General features: G+C 43.7%; 1 protein-coding gene across 2 annotated transcripts in view; it reads right to left on the bottom strand.

The window, feature by feature from the left end:
• NEMF (nuclear export mediator factor) overlaps positions 1-16,613 on the bottom strand; it is a 30,837-nt gene that overhangs the window by 2,314 nt on the left and 11,910 nt on the right. For both annotated transcript variants that reach the window (XM_025216644.1, XM_025216645.1), the window contains 19 exons: positions 15,615-15,800; positions 15,156-15,219; positions 14,244-14,332; positions 13,592-13,695; positions 12,200-12,262; positions 11,640-11,752; positions 10,444-10,501; positions 10,029-10,087; positions 8,128-8,248; positions 7,679-7,985; positions 6,263-6,305; positions 6,121-6,170; positions 4,236-4,383; positions 3,691-3,768; positions 3,407-3,601; positions 2,867-2,899; positions 1,443-1,549; positions 1,299-1,342; positions 1,114-1,193 (listed from right to left, as the gene is read on the bottom strand). In XM_025216644.1, the coding sequence (XP_025072429.1) occupies positions 1,114-1,193; positions 1,299-1,342; positions 1,443-1,549; positions 2,867-2,899; positions 3,407-3,601; positions 3,691-3,768; positions 4,236-4,383; positions 6,121-6,170; positions 6,263-6,305; positions 7,679-7,985; positions 8,128-8,248; positions 10,029-10,087; positions 10,444-10,501; positions 11,640-11,752; positions 12,200-12,262; positions 13,592-13,695; positions 14,244-14,332; positions 15,156-15,219; positions 15,615-15,800 (1,942 nt within the window). The remainder of the gene's footprint in view (positions 1-1,113; positions 1,194-1,298; positions 1,343-1,442; positions 1,550-2,866; positions 2,900-3,406; positions 3,602-3,690; positions 3,769-4,235; positions 4,384-6,120; positions 6,171-6,262; positions 6,306-7,678; positions 7,986-8,127; positions 8,249-10,028; positions 10,088-10,443; positions 10,502-11,639; positions 11,753-12,199; positions 12,263-13,591; positions 13,696-14,243; positions 14,333-15,155; positions 15,220-15,614; positions 15,801-16,613) is intronic.

The following is a 16,613-nucleotide window of genomic DNA, read 5'->3' as shown; positions in this document are numbered from 1 at the left end:
GTGCATCTCAAGCCAGTCCAGAGAGGTGATCCTCCCGCTCTATGCGACTTTGGTCAGGCCACAGTTGGAGTACTGCGTCCAGTACCGGGTGCCGCACTTCAAAAGGGATGTGGCCACCCTGGAGAGGGTTCAGAGGAGGCCACTTGCTTGGCGAGAGGGCAGCAGGACAGGACAGGGCCTACGAGGAGAGACTGAGGGACCTGAACCTGTTCAGCCTCAGCAAGAGGAGGCTGAGGGGGGACTTGGTGGCTGCCTACAAGCTCATCAGGGGAAATCAACAGCAAATAGGCAGAGCCCTTTTCTCCCCAGCACCACCTGGGGTGACGAGGAACAAATGTAATAAGCTGATGCAGAACAGGTTTAGGTCAGAGACCAGAAGGCAATATTTTACAGTTCGGGTGGCCAAAATCTGGAACCAACTTCCCAGGGAAGTGGTCCTCGCCCCTACCTTGGGCAAATTCAAGAGGAGGTTGGACGATCACCTGTCTGGGGTCTTGTGAACCCAGCATTCATTCCTGCCTGTGGCAGGGGGTCAGGCTAGATGATCTGTTCAGGTCCCTCCTGACCCTAGCTACTATGAAACTATGAGACCCAATCTGTCTAAACTTAGAACCTGTAAGTGATTTCATTACATGCAAGTACCTTCACAAGGAAGAAACAGAAAGTAGTAAAAGGCTCTTTAAACTAGCAGTGAAAATGCAACAGGAACTAATAGCTGAAGTCTAAACACATTTCTAATCAAGTGAGCAGTTGTTCAGGTCCATGCTGGGTACCCAGGTGAAATTAAAGTCCTGTGACATGCAGGTCAAACTAGATTGACAATCCACAACCCAGGGCTGCTGACAACATGGTGATCACAAACCCTAAAACTGCAGGAAATTAAAAAAGGTTGACATGGGGAGCAAGTTATGATGTCTGCAGCACTGGGCTCACTTGTGTCACCCATGGGTCAGCAAAGGTTGGTCTTTAAAATCTATATATTTTTGCGCCTTCTGAGGAATGCAAAAATAAAACAGAAAACACTGTTTCTTCTGAAAAGTGTCTCCGGTCAGAACCGGCGCTCCTCTTCATTCTAGCTGCAATGCCCTCTGTACAAGCCAGAGAGTTATTTACCTTTACACTGCGAAATAAATCTTTCTCTCTTGCAGTCGCTTCTTTGGAATGCATGAAGTTATGCAAGGCAGTCTTAGCAGCTGGAAAGAGTATAGGAAAAAAAAAAAAGATTTAAGATGGTATCTGGAAATACTTTCCGAAACAAATAGGTTAAAAAAGATCATAGTGCTCTACACAGAAAGTACCTTTTCCTTTCTTCTGGGTGCCTGGTGTAAGCTTCACTTTATACCTTTCAAACGGGGGGGAAAAAAAAAAAAAGTTATATAATTAGCTCAAAATGCTTCAAAAAATTGCCAAAGATTTTTTCCAGACAGATTGCTGCAACTCACTTATAGTTGGTCATGGTGGTGTACGGCGCGCATATTGGTATGGCGAAGAGGAGTACGTCGTCAGGGTAAGGCTGGCCTGTTAAAGAATCCAGCAAAGTCTCTCCTTCCTGGAAGAGCAAACACAGAGTCCCTGCTGTAAAACCACAACACCCTCCAAGCCAAAGCAACGTTTAAAGCAATAACAATATCTTTGGTGCTGGAGATAACTGATGGTTGTCCCTGGACGCCAAGTGACATGATACACTGTCAATGAGAAAACTGAGATGCACTGTTAGCTCTGCCACTTACTTCACTGAAATGTATTCAGCATAGAACAGGCTTTTGGACAGACAGCCCTGACTTTTCAACAAGGTATCTGAAGGCACAAGGTAAAATACATTTCAGTTTCAGGCGTGGTGTCTGGGACTTCCTGAGTGGGGTTTATATTTCTGCTTGGTCAGTGAAGACCTCCTTATTCAGAAAGACAGCACAGCTGCCACTCCAATTACATTCACTGTGTCCAGGAACAGCACACACCAACCACAGAGGCTTCCTCAGCCTGACCTGAATTTAAGTTGGTCTAATAAAAGATATCAGATTCACCCAAAGAACCTTGTCTCCCTCTGGTAAGTGCTTTCTACCTTTCTTTTTTTTAAATCAAGTACTGATTACTTCTGTGAACCATCTCTACAGAAATTTTCTGAGCAAAAGTGTTCTCTGGTTCTTGGGTTTAGTGTTTTTTTTAACATGTCTGGAAGTGAACTGCAACTTTTAAACTAAAGACCAATTTTCATCATAGGCAGGCTTTACTTGAGCTGTCAGCCTACAAGGGATGTGGGATCACCTGCTGTCTGGAGGCCCCTGGAGTTTTCCAGGTGAAAGCAAAAGGCAAACTTCTCCATCTGAAAAGGAATGCCTTTATCCAGACTGACCATTCATATGCTACGCGTACATAGTAACCCCAAGCGTTACTCTGTCATAGGAGCAGTTGGTTAGAGTGTGGTGCTAATAACACCAAGGTGACAGGTTTGATCCCTGGGTGAGCTAGATGATCTCTTGAGGTCCCTTCCAGCCTTACTTCTCTGTAATAAAGGCGAGGGCTGAATTCTTGGGGTCTACACCAAGGTCACAGGCAACAGACTTCCAACTGATTAGTGCTGCTTCTGGCAGGCCGAGTGTATAACCTCTGTGACACAATCTCCTCAAACTCAGGGCAGGCGGGCTGGACCTGATCTCATAAGGTCCCTTCCAGCCCCTAACTTCTATGAAAAAACACAACAAAAAACTTGGAAACTAAGTGCTTCGGTGATCCTCCTGTAACAAGGTGAGTGGTTCAGACGACCTCAGAAGCCAGGCCGACATTACTGATGAGCAGGGAGGCTCTCAGCTGTCTCTAAACACTTGTATCTTGGTATTTTAGTAGAGGCTAGAAGATAAACGTTTACCTCATTTCCCTGCTGATCTTGATCTTGTTCATCCTGTGTGAGGGATGTAAATAAATGAAACATTAGGACTTGCAGAACATGAAACTACTTCTTCCAGAAGCTCACGTTCACAGCACACACAAACAGGCTCCTCAACGCAACAGAACCAGAGCTCACATTAAGGGAGAAGCCAAGCACGTTTGTACCGCTGTATTCCTTAGAGCTTTTTCTTCCTCCTCCCAAACGTCCTCGGTATGCGCAAGGCTGGGAGAGAGACTGGGCTGGAATTACTGAGCTGCATCATCTACCTACTCAATTATATTTCAGCTACATAATTTACAGAATGCAACACAAAGGGATCCCCAATAAAACTCAGCCGACCAGTGCATCTCTCAATGTCAGCTCCTGATGGCTGTGTTCCAGAGAGGGACAAAATATGGTGCCACACTGACATGTTACATGGACCCCGTAACATTATAATTGCGGCAAACCTATGGCTTAGCAGAGCCTGAGCAGCCAGGTGCCAGGAAAGCAGGGGCAGAGCGAGTGCGCAGCGTTTACCTTCTCATCCTGCTGCTCTTCAGGGGCTACATCCTGCGAGTCGTGCAACACCACTCCGCCTGGGGGCGTTTCTTTCACGCCTTCATTTGCCCGCTGTCCACTCTTTGGTTTCTGAGGTGGTCGCTTCACTGGCTCTTCTTTTGTTTTTCCTTTCTTCCCCTTCTTCAATTTATCATCTTTGTTTGACCCTGCAGACTACATTTCACACGCACAAATGACTGAGAAACCTACACCAAACACAGAGCAATCGGTAAGAAGGGGGCAGGCAGTTACGAGATGCTTACACCCAAGAGCTTCATTATAAGTTCACGATCTTCTTCATCCTGATCCTTGTACTTCTCTTTCATTTTTTTCATTTTACTCTGAAGGAGAAATAAAAGTAGCGGGCTATCAGTAAAGCACAAAGATTTCTGGAAACAATAACCCAGAGAAATTTACAGATCAAACTACTGATCTGTCCTTCACTCACACATGGCATTTGGTCTCCCTGGATTCCTCTAAGAGTTAACACTACATCGGTCCAACAGAATCTCAATTTTTGTCAGGGAAATATGCAATCACTCAGCAACTGGTTTTTACCAACTGCAGGTTAGACAAAGATTTGTCTGGATGAGTGTTCCTGCCACGAACGGGTTGGACTAGATGTGACCTCCCAAGGGTCCTCTCCTATGACTCTATGACACGTGGTTAGTACAAGGTGTTTAGATACCGCAACATCTCTGACTGTACAAAAAAGAATACTGCGTAAGTGTGACAAAATGAACCCTTCACGGCAAGGCCTCTCTTCACTGGGGTGAAACAGTCATTTCTGCAGCTTCTCGTTGTCTACCTTCTGTCCTCGTTTCACGGGCTGAGGGGCCGACATGCTCTTACTGGCAGCAGAAGGTGGTGTTAGCAGCGAGTTACTCTCTTTTTCCCTTTCTTCTAATGCCTCCAAGTTTTCTGTGTCATTTTGCTGCTTCCTTTTCTTCATTTCTCTACATGAAACGAGAGCAAATCATTTAAGACATCCCCTCCAAAATAACTCACCTTTAATTAATTCAATAGTAAAAACATAGACAACCATTACAAGTTGGTTCCCAGAAGATGCACACTGTGGTCACTTCTGGACTTGTCTCTGTGTGCGGCTAAGGTGGGACTTCCCCAAACTCAAGGCTCTAATCTGTTAGTGTCCTGTCCCTCTCACCTCCCCCTCGGGAATCATGCTTCCTTGCTGTTCCAACCAATATGTGACAATCAGGACCCATTCCTACCAAACAAACCATGGACTGCTCAAAAAAGGCAGGATATTCTCTTTGACAGAAATTCTGAATCTCTCCGAGGAACAGAATTTACAGCTAAGCCACTTTTTCTTCTTTATACCTGTGGCAAACCAAAAAGTTCTGATTTCCTGCTCCTAACATCAGACTGTCTACATGTTCTCTTACCTCCTGCAGCTCTACAAATCTGCAAGGACTAATACTAGTGGGGCTACAACACCAATAACAAATGGCCAACTGTCCCCACAACCTCACCATTCAGTGAATTAAATAAGTCTTGCTTTCCCTTGGAGAAAGTGAATGGCAGAGCCTTCTTCTGCAGCTTGGTCCAGCACTGGTCCCTGAAGAATAAGCTATTCCCAATGCAAGCTGCAAGCACAGCACACTGGCAATCCCAAACCCTCCTAGTGTCTCTGGAAAAGGCAGTACACCAAATCTGGCCAGCCTGGACTCTGAGCATGACAGCTTCTATCATTATGCTTACGAGGAGTATGGGAGGAATAACTGTATTTCCTCCCTAACACCTTTGACACACTGAGCAGTATATAGACATTCATACCTGGACCAGTTAATTCAGGACTGAGCAGACAAGAATTGGGGTCTTCTAAGGAATGGACCACCTGGGTCATTAAGCCCTGTCTCTGCTACTGCAAGCAATGCTGTCAAAATCCTATTCACAGAGGAAACCACCTCCGTGTACCTTGACGTGTCTGTCTGGGGAACCACGTGGTTTTTAAAGCAAACACAATCATTATCTTGGCCTCCTAAGGATTGGCTCCTGCGTCCAGCTTGCTCTCCAGACTATACATGCCAGCCCAGGGAGGCCGTGCCGATAGAAGAAATGCTGAGATCTCCCTTATACTGCACAACACCTGATGCAGAGACTGTCAGTGTGGGCTGCACAATTATGATTTTGTCAAGACCCTCTGACAAGCACTGAGAAGCTGAGACATGGAGCATGTGCCTCTATCCCATGGGGTGAGGGCTTCAAAGGGCTTTAGACACTTGAATACTGCTGAGGAGCGGGCCCTGATGCTCTGGTGCAGAGGGCTGTTGGTGGCAGAACCCCATTTGGAGGCTAAGAATTGGAGGCAATTCAACTGCCTGAAACACTTCACTGATCGGCATTTCCTGGTATCTCTTCAGCTCATCCATCTTCTGCATTAGCATCTATATGAACTGAGCTGGGGTTGCCTGACAACTCTACCAACTGCTTGAGAGAGCCAAGGGCAGTGCTAGCTGCATGCTGGAAATCAAGAGGAGATCTGAGCGGGGGCTTTGGAGCAGGCAATGCCTTACTCAGAGCAAGTCAATATCGACACTGTGAACTCAAGATGGAAGGGAACAGGCTGCTTACACTTTCTTCAGAGACGGCTCCTGCTTGAGAAACAAAAATTTCCTTAAACAGAGATGTACTTAGACCTTTCCTTCCCTCGGATGGAAGGACATTCTTACCTTCTCTCCTTGGCTGACAAATGCCTCCGCCCATGTGACTTGCTATCGCTCTATAAAGTGAAATAGAGCTAGATTTCATTACTTCCACTAGCACAAAGCATAAAGTTAGGCTATTTGTCTGAAAAGCTTATCGGGGGCTTACCAAGTCGGATACTTCCTCTTTTATAACCATCTTCTGCTGGGATCTGTGAAGAAATGGAAAGGCACAGCACGTGTCTTTAGAGAATGAACTGTATTACCAAACTGCTTTAACTTAGAGGCAGCCACAGCTGAGACAAGCTCTCAGAGGGGTATCTACTAGGCAACATATCCAGGAAAAATCATTTCTTTTTTTGAATGTATATCAGAAAATTTGCTGCACCCGAGGTGATTATAAATCAATGCACTCTGGCATGCTATTTCACTGTCATCTATAATAGTCATGGAACTCTCTTTTACGTCAATAGCTAGATACATTAACCCAGGGTCAAATGCCTATCTCTTGAGCTAAGATTTGCAAAGGAACCTTAGTCAATCAAGTTAGGTTTCTTTTGAAAGCCTCAGCTTTGAGGACAGGGGGAGGAGGGGCTTGGTGTCTGATATATTGGGAACAGAAATCATAGAAATCATGGAACATGAGGGTTGAAGGGAGCTCAGGAGGTCACAACTAGTCCAACCCTCTGCTCCAAGCAGGACCAGCCCCAACTACATCATCCCAGCTAGAGCTTTGTCAAGCCAGGTCTTCAAAACACCTAAGGATGGAGCTTCTACCACCTCTCTGGGTAATCTGTTGCAGTGTTTTACTACCCTCCTGGCGAGGAAATTCTTCCTAATATCTAACCTTAACTTCCCTTGTTGCAACTGGAGATCGTTGCTCTTTTTTCTGTCATCTGCCCTCACTGAGATCAGCCCAGCTCCATCCTCTTTGCAGCCCCCCAGCAGGGAGCTGAAGGCTGCTATTCAATCCCCCTCCGTCTTCTCTTCTCTAGACTAATATGTGTTTGTTAGCTCTCTGTTCCATACACAAATGCTTATTTCACATGAAATATGTATTAAAAAGAAACAAGGCTGCAAGAAAGGGAAGTCCTATTCCTTAGGACAGCTGGTAGTTTTTGCATAAGCTCGTCCTGAAATGCCTCATAGTCTAGGATCAGAGTATTTTATTCTGAGGCCTACTCCATTCTCTAACTAATGTCTTTTGTGAGGATCTGCGGTAGTAAGGACTACCCACTAGGGCCCATTTCCTATGGACAGCCAGATGGCAATAAATTCAGGCCCTGGCTAGCAGGATAAAAACAGGAGTGACCTTGGTGTTTCCACTTCCGAACCAGAGAATGCGGAATTGCAGGGGTGACAACAATACACAGAAGGGGAAAGCAAAATGGCGCAAGAGGAAGATCTGGGCAAAATGACGAGGGAGGGTGCAGTGGGGTTACCAAGTGGGTGACCACACACTCAGCTGCTGCTGCTGCCCAACACACCAGGGGACAGGAACAGCCTCCCCGGTCACATTCAAACAGCCCTCTAAGGCAGTAGCAATGGTGGCACTACTGGAAAATATCACGGCTCCTTCAGTTACCTTTGTGACTGGAGATGTGACAGATCGATGGCAGTGTCTGGATACTGCACCTCCTCCTCTTTCACTTCGCTTGCAAGCTCCTGACCTTCAACCTCTTCTTCAGATTCTGCACCATCTTCTTCGGAGGTTTCCTCCTGTGCTGCTGGATTGTTTATCCTGTCCCTGTCTGGGTCAGCAACAGCCTCCTCGTGGATAGTTTCAGCAAGAGCTTCCTCCAGGCTAGTTTCAGTCTTGATGTTTACACCATTAGGTGCTTCTTGAGGCTCTGCCTTCTCTTCATCACTGCTGCTGTCATCTCCTTCTGGTGCTGTTTATAGAAGACGTAGGAAAAAACATTTCAGATTAAAGACACTAGACTAAAATTGCGCAAATCAGAGAGCTGACTGCATACCTCAGGAGGTTTTTATTAGTTTGCAGCACCTCCTATTACGTTATCCCCCGGATAATACCTAGGAGTTCAACGTCTTCCAACTCCAGTTCGTTGCTACCACTGGTCACAGTTTCCACATCCTCATCCTGCACTTTGACTTTCCTTTCTTCTCTGTGTCTCCAAACACAACTTTCATCCACCTAGTGAGAGAAGTAGGTCCTTTTTACTGGACAAAAAGGTTGATTCCGAGGAACATGGCTTACAGCAAACACAAGGAGATACTTCAGTGCTGGAACACTACGCACTTCACACCATCCCAGTGATGTTTGGAAGCCTGATGCTGATGTTGATCAGGGGCCCAATCCAGCTCTCATTCAGATTAGGGGAAAGAATGTAGTTTTACTTCAGTGAGAGCCGGAGGATGAGGCTCACTACACCATCAATACTAGCCATCCTTTGGAAACCCTTGTGGGGGGTCTTAGAGTCCCTTGTTTATTTCAGCATCACCTTCCTGTTGTTCCAGTTTGCCCTTCAGTCTCATACCCCTCCTGTGAAACTCTTCGAGTTTCCTAAATTCTCTCTCACATTTCATGCACATTTCTCTCCCTGGGGATTAAGGCTAGGAGTTTAATGCTATTTACATAAACGCTTGGCTTCCTCACTTTTAGTTTAGAGCTCCTCTTTTCTGAGTGATTTTACCACTAAGGAATATGCATCTTCTAAATCCAGCCTGGAAAACATGTCCCGGGAAGCATAAGGCTAGTGGTATCCTGTTTCATCTAGTCACATACCCACTGGTCAGAATACAAACGATGAGCTTCAGAAACTTCTGCCAACACTTCCAACAGAATTGGGGGAAGAAAGCTGGAAGCAATTGTGCTCACAGGCTTCATTTGTTTTAAACAGAGAAGGTTTAAGATTGGGAGCCTCATGCCAGTAAAAAAATACTGAACTGGCACAAGCAGCATTTTCTGAGATTAGTTGCAATGAGGAGAGAGAGACAGGTGTGAAGACACTAGTAGGTAAGACAAAAATAGGCGCTCCCGGTTCCAACAGCTGCACTGAAGCGGCACTGGAGACTGCTGTGCAGCAGGATTCCCGTGCTGTGAAGGAGCACACAGGTGCTGAAGCATGCTGGGACGCAGGACCGATAAATATTTTCAAAGAACTCCAAAGTGGGAAAAGACAACACAGCTGAGTGTCTGAGATGGCTGTGCCGGATGGATGAATGGTACATCTTCCATCAGCTTCTCCTGCTGCCCACCGTGTCAGGGACAGGAACAGCTGATAAGTCACAGTGTAGGTCCCCCCTAATACTGTAGACCCTTTATAGTACTGTAAGCTAACATCACACAATGGAGAAGGGAGCCTGTTTTCCCCACAGCACACAGAACGCCTATGCAGAGCAGGGACCAAAGAAGAGGAGGATGGTGCACAAAGGGAAGAAGCAAAAGCTGCAAGGATCAGAAAAAGCACACGTGGGATTTAGGATTCCTATAACTATGATATTTTTTGTCTGGTACCATTCCACTAACAAAATGCCTACTTCTCCCTGGCTTTCTGGAAAACCAGGGGGAAGGGAGTAGGGAGGGAGAGGCCACCTGCACCTAAATTATGATCGGAAGTGTTGGTCTAAGTAAAGCACATGGAAAGCTGAATAAAAAGCCAGTAGCACTTTCAAGGGACCTGAAAGTGAAGAACTAAAAAATGTCAGTCTTCAAGCTGGCAACAAGAATCTCCGCTTCCTTTCAGAATCACTGACCATTGCCCGCAGTCTGTATTCTCTGCCTGGTATTTCTAGGCTGCATGTCCCATGCCTTTGAGCTACATTAAGAGGGTCCTTGTCCATGCAGGGCACACTGACAGAATTCTTGACAGGGGAATGTGCTTAGGCAACATAGCATTGTTGTGACAGAAACACAAAATTATAACCTATCAGAGAGACAAGGAGATGCATACTATCAGCGAATAAGACAATACCTTAAACAAGAAGCTAAAGCCCATCATAAGATATGAAGGTGGAAGGAAATTTTTTTTCCCTGGAAAAGAAATGTACAAACCAGTTTCAGTACACAAACTGCAACGATTATCCCAACCCACGCTCCAGGTACAGGAACTAACAGCCACATTAGATCAGGGATCTTCTGCAACTGCTTTAGGTTTCAATAAACTTAAACTGGGGCCTATTTTGGCTCCAAAGCGACACTGGGATTAGAGGAATGGGAAAGCAATTTAAGTTGCCTTTCCCCACATAAGCCAAGCCTCCCCCTCCCCACACTTCTGTGTTCAGCTCAAAACATTATCCAATGTAAACAACTTTTCAGCGCTACTTGAAGGTAGCGAGTTGTCAGACAGAGCCGTATTTTCTGGTGGACAGCAACCTTTTAATTCTCACCTCTGATCATGAAGCTTCCAGTAGTCAGGTATTCTCCGGTTGGTGCTGTTTTAGATACCTAAACAAAGTACCATGCAGCACAAGTTGGTAACTCTTATCCTTCAAATAATACCGAGAAAAACCATGCATCACCAAGTATCAACAGTAGTAAAACCTGACACTTAGGCCAGCTACGTTTTTGGTTTCTAGGGAATAATTTTGTGACTCTGCAGCAGTGCCGAGTGCTACAGGGAGGATTTGCTGAGGAACAACCTCGTGTGATTCAGACTTAAAATAACAATTCACTGTCTGACTAGGAGAGATGTGCTAGCTCAGTAACAAGTTATTGGTCATGGTCTAGAAAGCTCTGGTCTGTGTCATCCAGCAGATCAGACTAGATGATGAAATAGTTCCTTCTAGCCTTAAAATGGGCCAGTTCAGTTTATTTTCAGTGTTTTGAAAAGCTGACTTAACTTGGCACTGCAAAGTAAACCTCCCCATTCCTCTGGTATAGGGCAATGCCAGTGCTGTGCTCACAGGAGGTCCCTTCTCAGTTAGAGGAAAAAAGCCTTAAGTCTTGAGATGAAAGGGTTCAAATCACAGCAGAAAAGACTGGTAATCTGACTGTGAAACAGCAGAACTTTCTTGAGACCAGCCTTTCACTGTCTGTACCTGAGACAGCATCCAATGCCACACAAAGATGTGCAAGTAGGGAAACCACAAACGTGTGCAAAATCAACCTTTGTTCCAATATGAGGCCATAAAAAATTATATTAAAAAGGGACAAATCACACTTGGGCTTATGAGAAAGAATGACTGAATCTAAACTAGAGATTACTACTATCTTATTTAATGTTGCCTACTCATTTTACCACTCTAGATGCTTTCCACCAAAGCACATTACCTGTAATTTAATACACAAATTAAAATTCTGCTTGGAAATTAAAAAAAAAATAAAAATCAATAATGTTTATAAATTCATTTCCTCAAGATGATACCCTCTTTTAAGAGGCTGAATTCACCACCTTTCTTCCCCCACACAGACCCTGTTCCGTAGATTCACACCCCAACCACTTCGGGACACTCAGGGAGAACTTGTAAGAGCAATAACCAACTGGAACACAACTCTGCTTCCTTGGTGTCTCATTGCACACCTATAGTTCCACATTAATTCTTTCAGGCTAACTTCTCAAAACTAATGCACAAGATTTTCTTACCTGATGATGATAAACCCACCACGCACTAGTAATGATACGGGCATCCCAGGCAGCACTGTAACATAATGCCATTGTGCCTGCCTCAGTCAAGGTACGTGGAGGGACCGGATCACCTTTAATGAGAACAATTAAATATCAGAGTTAGTGGACATGTGTTTTAGGACATAAATCACATCAATTAAGTCCTATGCCCAAAATTAAATATAATCTTTGATTGAAGTGAAATAATGAACATTTTACACATACATAATTTTATGTTTCAGAAAATAAAAGGTATTACAGAAAGGGTCTCAAAGTGGAGTCTTGGAAAGGCAGTTCTGAAAGCAACTCCCTTATGCATAATGTCAGAGGACAACTTCCTAACTGGGCTGGGTATTAGTAGTGATAGAATTTGGACTAGCAAACTCAAACTCAGACTATAAAGTGAAGTGTGGACAAAGGTAGAGTCTACATTATATTATAAATACAACCTTTTAAATGCTGTTTTGGGGTTGCTTGTTTTTGGTTTTTTGTTTTTGCAATTGGCTATAAATCACTGTTTCAGCTCTCAATGGAATTACCTGTGGGATTCTTGATGACACAACTTGTTGCACCGTGAAGATCAGCATGTACATATACGTCCCCTAAAACAGAAGAGATCAGATGGTACATTTCAAAAGGCACCCCAGTAGTGACAGTGATTATTATAAGAGAGTTCCCAACTTTACTCAGAAACTAAATTACTTGGATCAAGCCCAAACCCCCATACATTCAGGGGGAACAAACTACAGGCCTGATTGCTGGTTAATCTCAAACTTCTCATCATTTAGTCTTTCAGAGGTCAACATCATAACAATTTATGTGACGCAAGACCTCTTGGTATGTGAATGCAAAACTGAATTCAGAAGTACTGTAATACTCTGCAGGGAAATACTAACTAACTACGCAAAAACATTTGCCTGTGTGAAACACACACAAGCAGCCGCAAAAGCTAAGGTTTGTTAATTTGCTTTGGAGCTCAGTTCAGGTTATTTCTAAATTACTGCATCAGATCACTTGTACACATACTAAATAAAATCCAAGAGACTTTATAGATTGTATAGAATTTCAGATTAAACATGAGAACACATACAAATAGCTGCTTATATCAGAGGTACCACTAATAAAGATTGTCTTGGCTGATACCGATAGCCAATGACCAACCAACCATATCGGCTGATGTCAATCCAATAACTGATATTTAGCAATGGTGCAAGACATTTTAAATTACTAACGTAAAGAAACCTTTTTGTTTGTTTGTTTTGCATTTAACACACACACAACTCCTGCCTGCTCTGGCCCTCGATGAGGAAGGTGGTGACCACCTTATTCTCATGCAGGTCGCCCCCTCACTCACAGGTCCTACCTGCAGCTCCGCGGTGCTGGGCGCATTTGGAGCCCCAGAGCACACCACTGCCTCAGCGCCGGCGGGCCCCATGCAATTAAGTTCCCATGGTCACCAGGGAAAAGTGGCTTTTGCAACGGTGCCTGGCAAAGCGGAACATCCCTCGCACAGCACCTTACTCAACCTGTGCGCAGCCCAACATCTCTGCACTAGTCCCAGTGCTCAGACCTTTGCTGTGTGCATGGTGTTGGCATGGCAGCAGCTGCAGGAGCCCCTTTATTACTGAGTGTGGTGCCCTGTGACTGCACCCCAGCACCCCTTCCCCCTCCTCGCTGGGACCTGCAGTTTGCTGTGGGCTTGGGCTGGCAGTGGAGCATGGGGACTGGACTACACTTGCCACAGTACTCCAGGCCCACGGCCATAACTATCGGCTACAACAACCAAAAAAAACCAATAACATAATTCCTCAGTGACCAAAATAAACAGATCTAACAGTATTCTTCAGTTTTATAGCCACAATATATAAATTCACAACAATCAGCAAAGAAAACAAAATCTGTGTTGACATGCCTTATTTAATCTTACTAACCTGATTTCAAGTATCGCTTCACAATCATTTCGTTCTGCTGTTGATCTCTTCCTGCTATAATGAGGTAATTTTCAGAGCTAATGAACCACAGGAACTTCTCAAACCTGTCAAATTGTATCATACCATTTAGCGTAAGATAACTGGAACTCTTTACTTATCACAGAGTGTATGTTTTTGCCGAGATCTCTTTCATTAATTAAAGATATTGCATCATTGACCACTTGTACTCTTAAATACTGATTTTGTACAGCTCAATACAAGCACTGATATTAAGGTGATATAAACAAAAAAGTCTTGCTGTCTGTACCTTGCTTTTCCATACTACCAGTATTTGCTGTGCTACACCTTTTATACAATCTCTCTAATTCTTCTCTTGGATATACAAATGACCCAGGCAAACATTTAGGATGATATGGCCTCAATCCCACAAAAGGATCTGCACAGGCAGATGTATGTACTTATGCAGGGGTCTGTTGAAGGCTTCCTTCCCTACAGTCAGGGTCAGAGCCTATCACAGTGAAACCACAGCAGCTGCCAGCCAGGGCAGGTGTAGTACCTGGAAAGCTATTTTCATCTTATTTTTTTTGACAGTGTTCTTTTAAAAATGCACAAGTTTATGACATCTCAGAGAGAATCATAAAAAATTACTTGCCAATAAACCTTCCTTGCTTTCTGAATGGTAGTAACTGTTTGAACTTCCTTCAGTGTTTGCTTTGTCTTCTTTTCAGCTGATTTGAATGCCTGTTTAGGTAAACACGGACAATCACAATTCCACAAATGAAGTAATTATATAAGCACCGATTCAACAGTGAGGGAATATGTAGACTCTGTCAAATGGCTTTTTGATGGAGCTCAGTAGCTATGACAGCAGGAGCCACAATGATTCAGTATCTGAAGTTCTTCAGAGTATACGTTATAGAGAAACTACAAGACTTTGTAATGAAGACCTGCGTTTTTCAAAATCATAAACGTTTCAGAACAACTTTTATTGACACAACTGCATGTTAAGAAATGGTATTTAGGCCTAGAAACAACAGCATATATCAACTGATGGGCCTTGCTATCTCTAAAATTATCCTGCCTATGTGTATTTCTAGGCCTAAATACCATTTCTTAACATGCAGAATTACAGTTGTGTCAGTAAAAGTTGTCCTGAAACATTTCTGACTTTGAAAAACACAGATCTTCATTACAAAGTCTTGTAGTTTCTCTATAACATATACGCTAAAGAACTTACCAGATACCTAATCGTTATGGCTCCTGCTATCATAGCTACTCTGTTCCATCCCAAAGCCATTTGACAGTCTCAATACTGATAAAAACCAAGCCATTTTTAAAGCTGAAATTTATCAGCCTTATATTTGATTAAATCGGTTTGGCAAATTAACAGCCATAAAGAGAAATGAACTGCAGGGAGGCTTAAAAAAAATGCAGTTGTCCAACTATTATAAACGCAAAAAGTAATTTGAAAATTCAGAGGAAAGTTCAAGTTTTACATATTGGAAGTATTTTAGGTCTTTGCTTTTCATGATATTCAAAACAAATCAGAAAAAAATATCAATACCTTCTCTGCAGCTTCAACTGTCTTCTGTGTTTTTTTTGCTGCATGCCTCTTATGATCATAATACCTGTGAAACACAGATCAGTTTATTCAGCATTCATTTATATAGCCCATTTCTTCCCACTGTACTTCACATCTGCAGTAAGCATTCCATCTGGTAATGGACTGTTATATGTGGCTTAACTCTTTTCTTACTGTGCAGCCCTGTTCACCTGAAAACTTTAATCAATCAGTTACTTCTTTCCCTCACAAGGCATTCAGGGTATCCTGCTGATGTTCACTTTGGAGAGAAAGAAGCCACTCTTATGCGCATTTGTCTATGCTCAGAGTGATCAACATGCATTTAACATAGCAGTCAGAGAATACTTGATACTAAAACAGTAGTAGCCATCACTGCAAGAGCAAGGAACCATCCGTTTTATAGTTAAGATAGTAAACTACCAAGCCTGGTCTAGCTCTTACTTTTTGGCATTGGCATAGGCAGACAAGCTGAGATCAACATCAACCAACAACGGTTTGTTTTTCTGTGGTTTCTTCAGCTGTTTGGTTTTATTCTTTTTCTTTTTCCCTTTTGGCTCTTCCTTTTCTTCATTTGCTGGATCAGCTTCATCATCATTTTCCTCTTCCTCAGACAGTACATAAGGGTTCCTACCCCGACATTAAAGAACAGTATTAGAAATATTCCAGACCTTTTATTTTAAAGTCCAGCATTATGCTTTCCTCCAAAAAATTTCATTTCCCCCCAAATTTGGTTTTGGCACAAACTGGATCAAAACCAATTTTTAAAATATTAGCTGCAAACAAATCACAGGATCCTGCAATTAAAAGCATCACAGCCTGCAACATGAGGCCGATGTTTTTGTTGGTTTCACTGCTAAGAGAAGCAGGGAGTGTGACAGTGACAAGTACTTCAATTTCACAGAACAGGGCAGACAAGCAGGCAGTTTCCAGGGCAGATATGCCAGGCACCTCCTATCTTAGGGCTTCAGCTTCCAGGGTCTCCAGTCCCATGAAAGAAACCTGTACAAAGCTAGAACTTTACTTTGGATTCAGTAAAAGTTTGAATGTAACATTTCAGGCTCAACAAACCAGCACTTTTCTTCTAAAACTTTGTTCTGTTGCAGCATTTCTGATCCATCTTACTTAAGGAGCTCATTACTGCTAGCAACTTAAAAAATATGCTATGCTTTTAAAAGAGAAAGTATACTTAGTATATATGGTTTTGAGGCTACGTGTGCCAAAAAAGGAAAACCAAGATAAGACGTCTGATATTCTATTACTGACATCTGTGCAAAGTAAAGGATAGATTGTGGCTCTACACCGGGGTGTCCAACCTTTTTGGAATGTGGGGCCAGATCATGAACTTTTTATCACCTAGTGGGCCGGCAGGAGCAGGCGCTCATGCGGCCTGTCCAATCCCGCTGCAGCCTGGGGGGGGGGAGGGGGCCAGGGGGGCCGGCC

The sequence above is a fragment of the Alligator sinensis genome, unplaced genomic scaffold (assembly GCF_000455745.1).
Source record: "Alligator sinensis unplaced genomic scaffold, ASM45574v1 scaffold1560_1, whole genome shotgun sequence".
Lineage (NCBI taxonomy): Eukaryota > Metazoa > Chordata > Crocodylia > Alligatoridae > Alligator > Alligator sinensis.
This window is presented reverse-complemented; position numbering and strand designations above follow the sequence as displayed.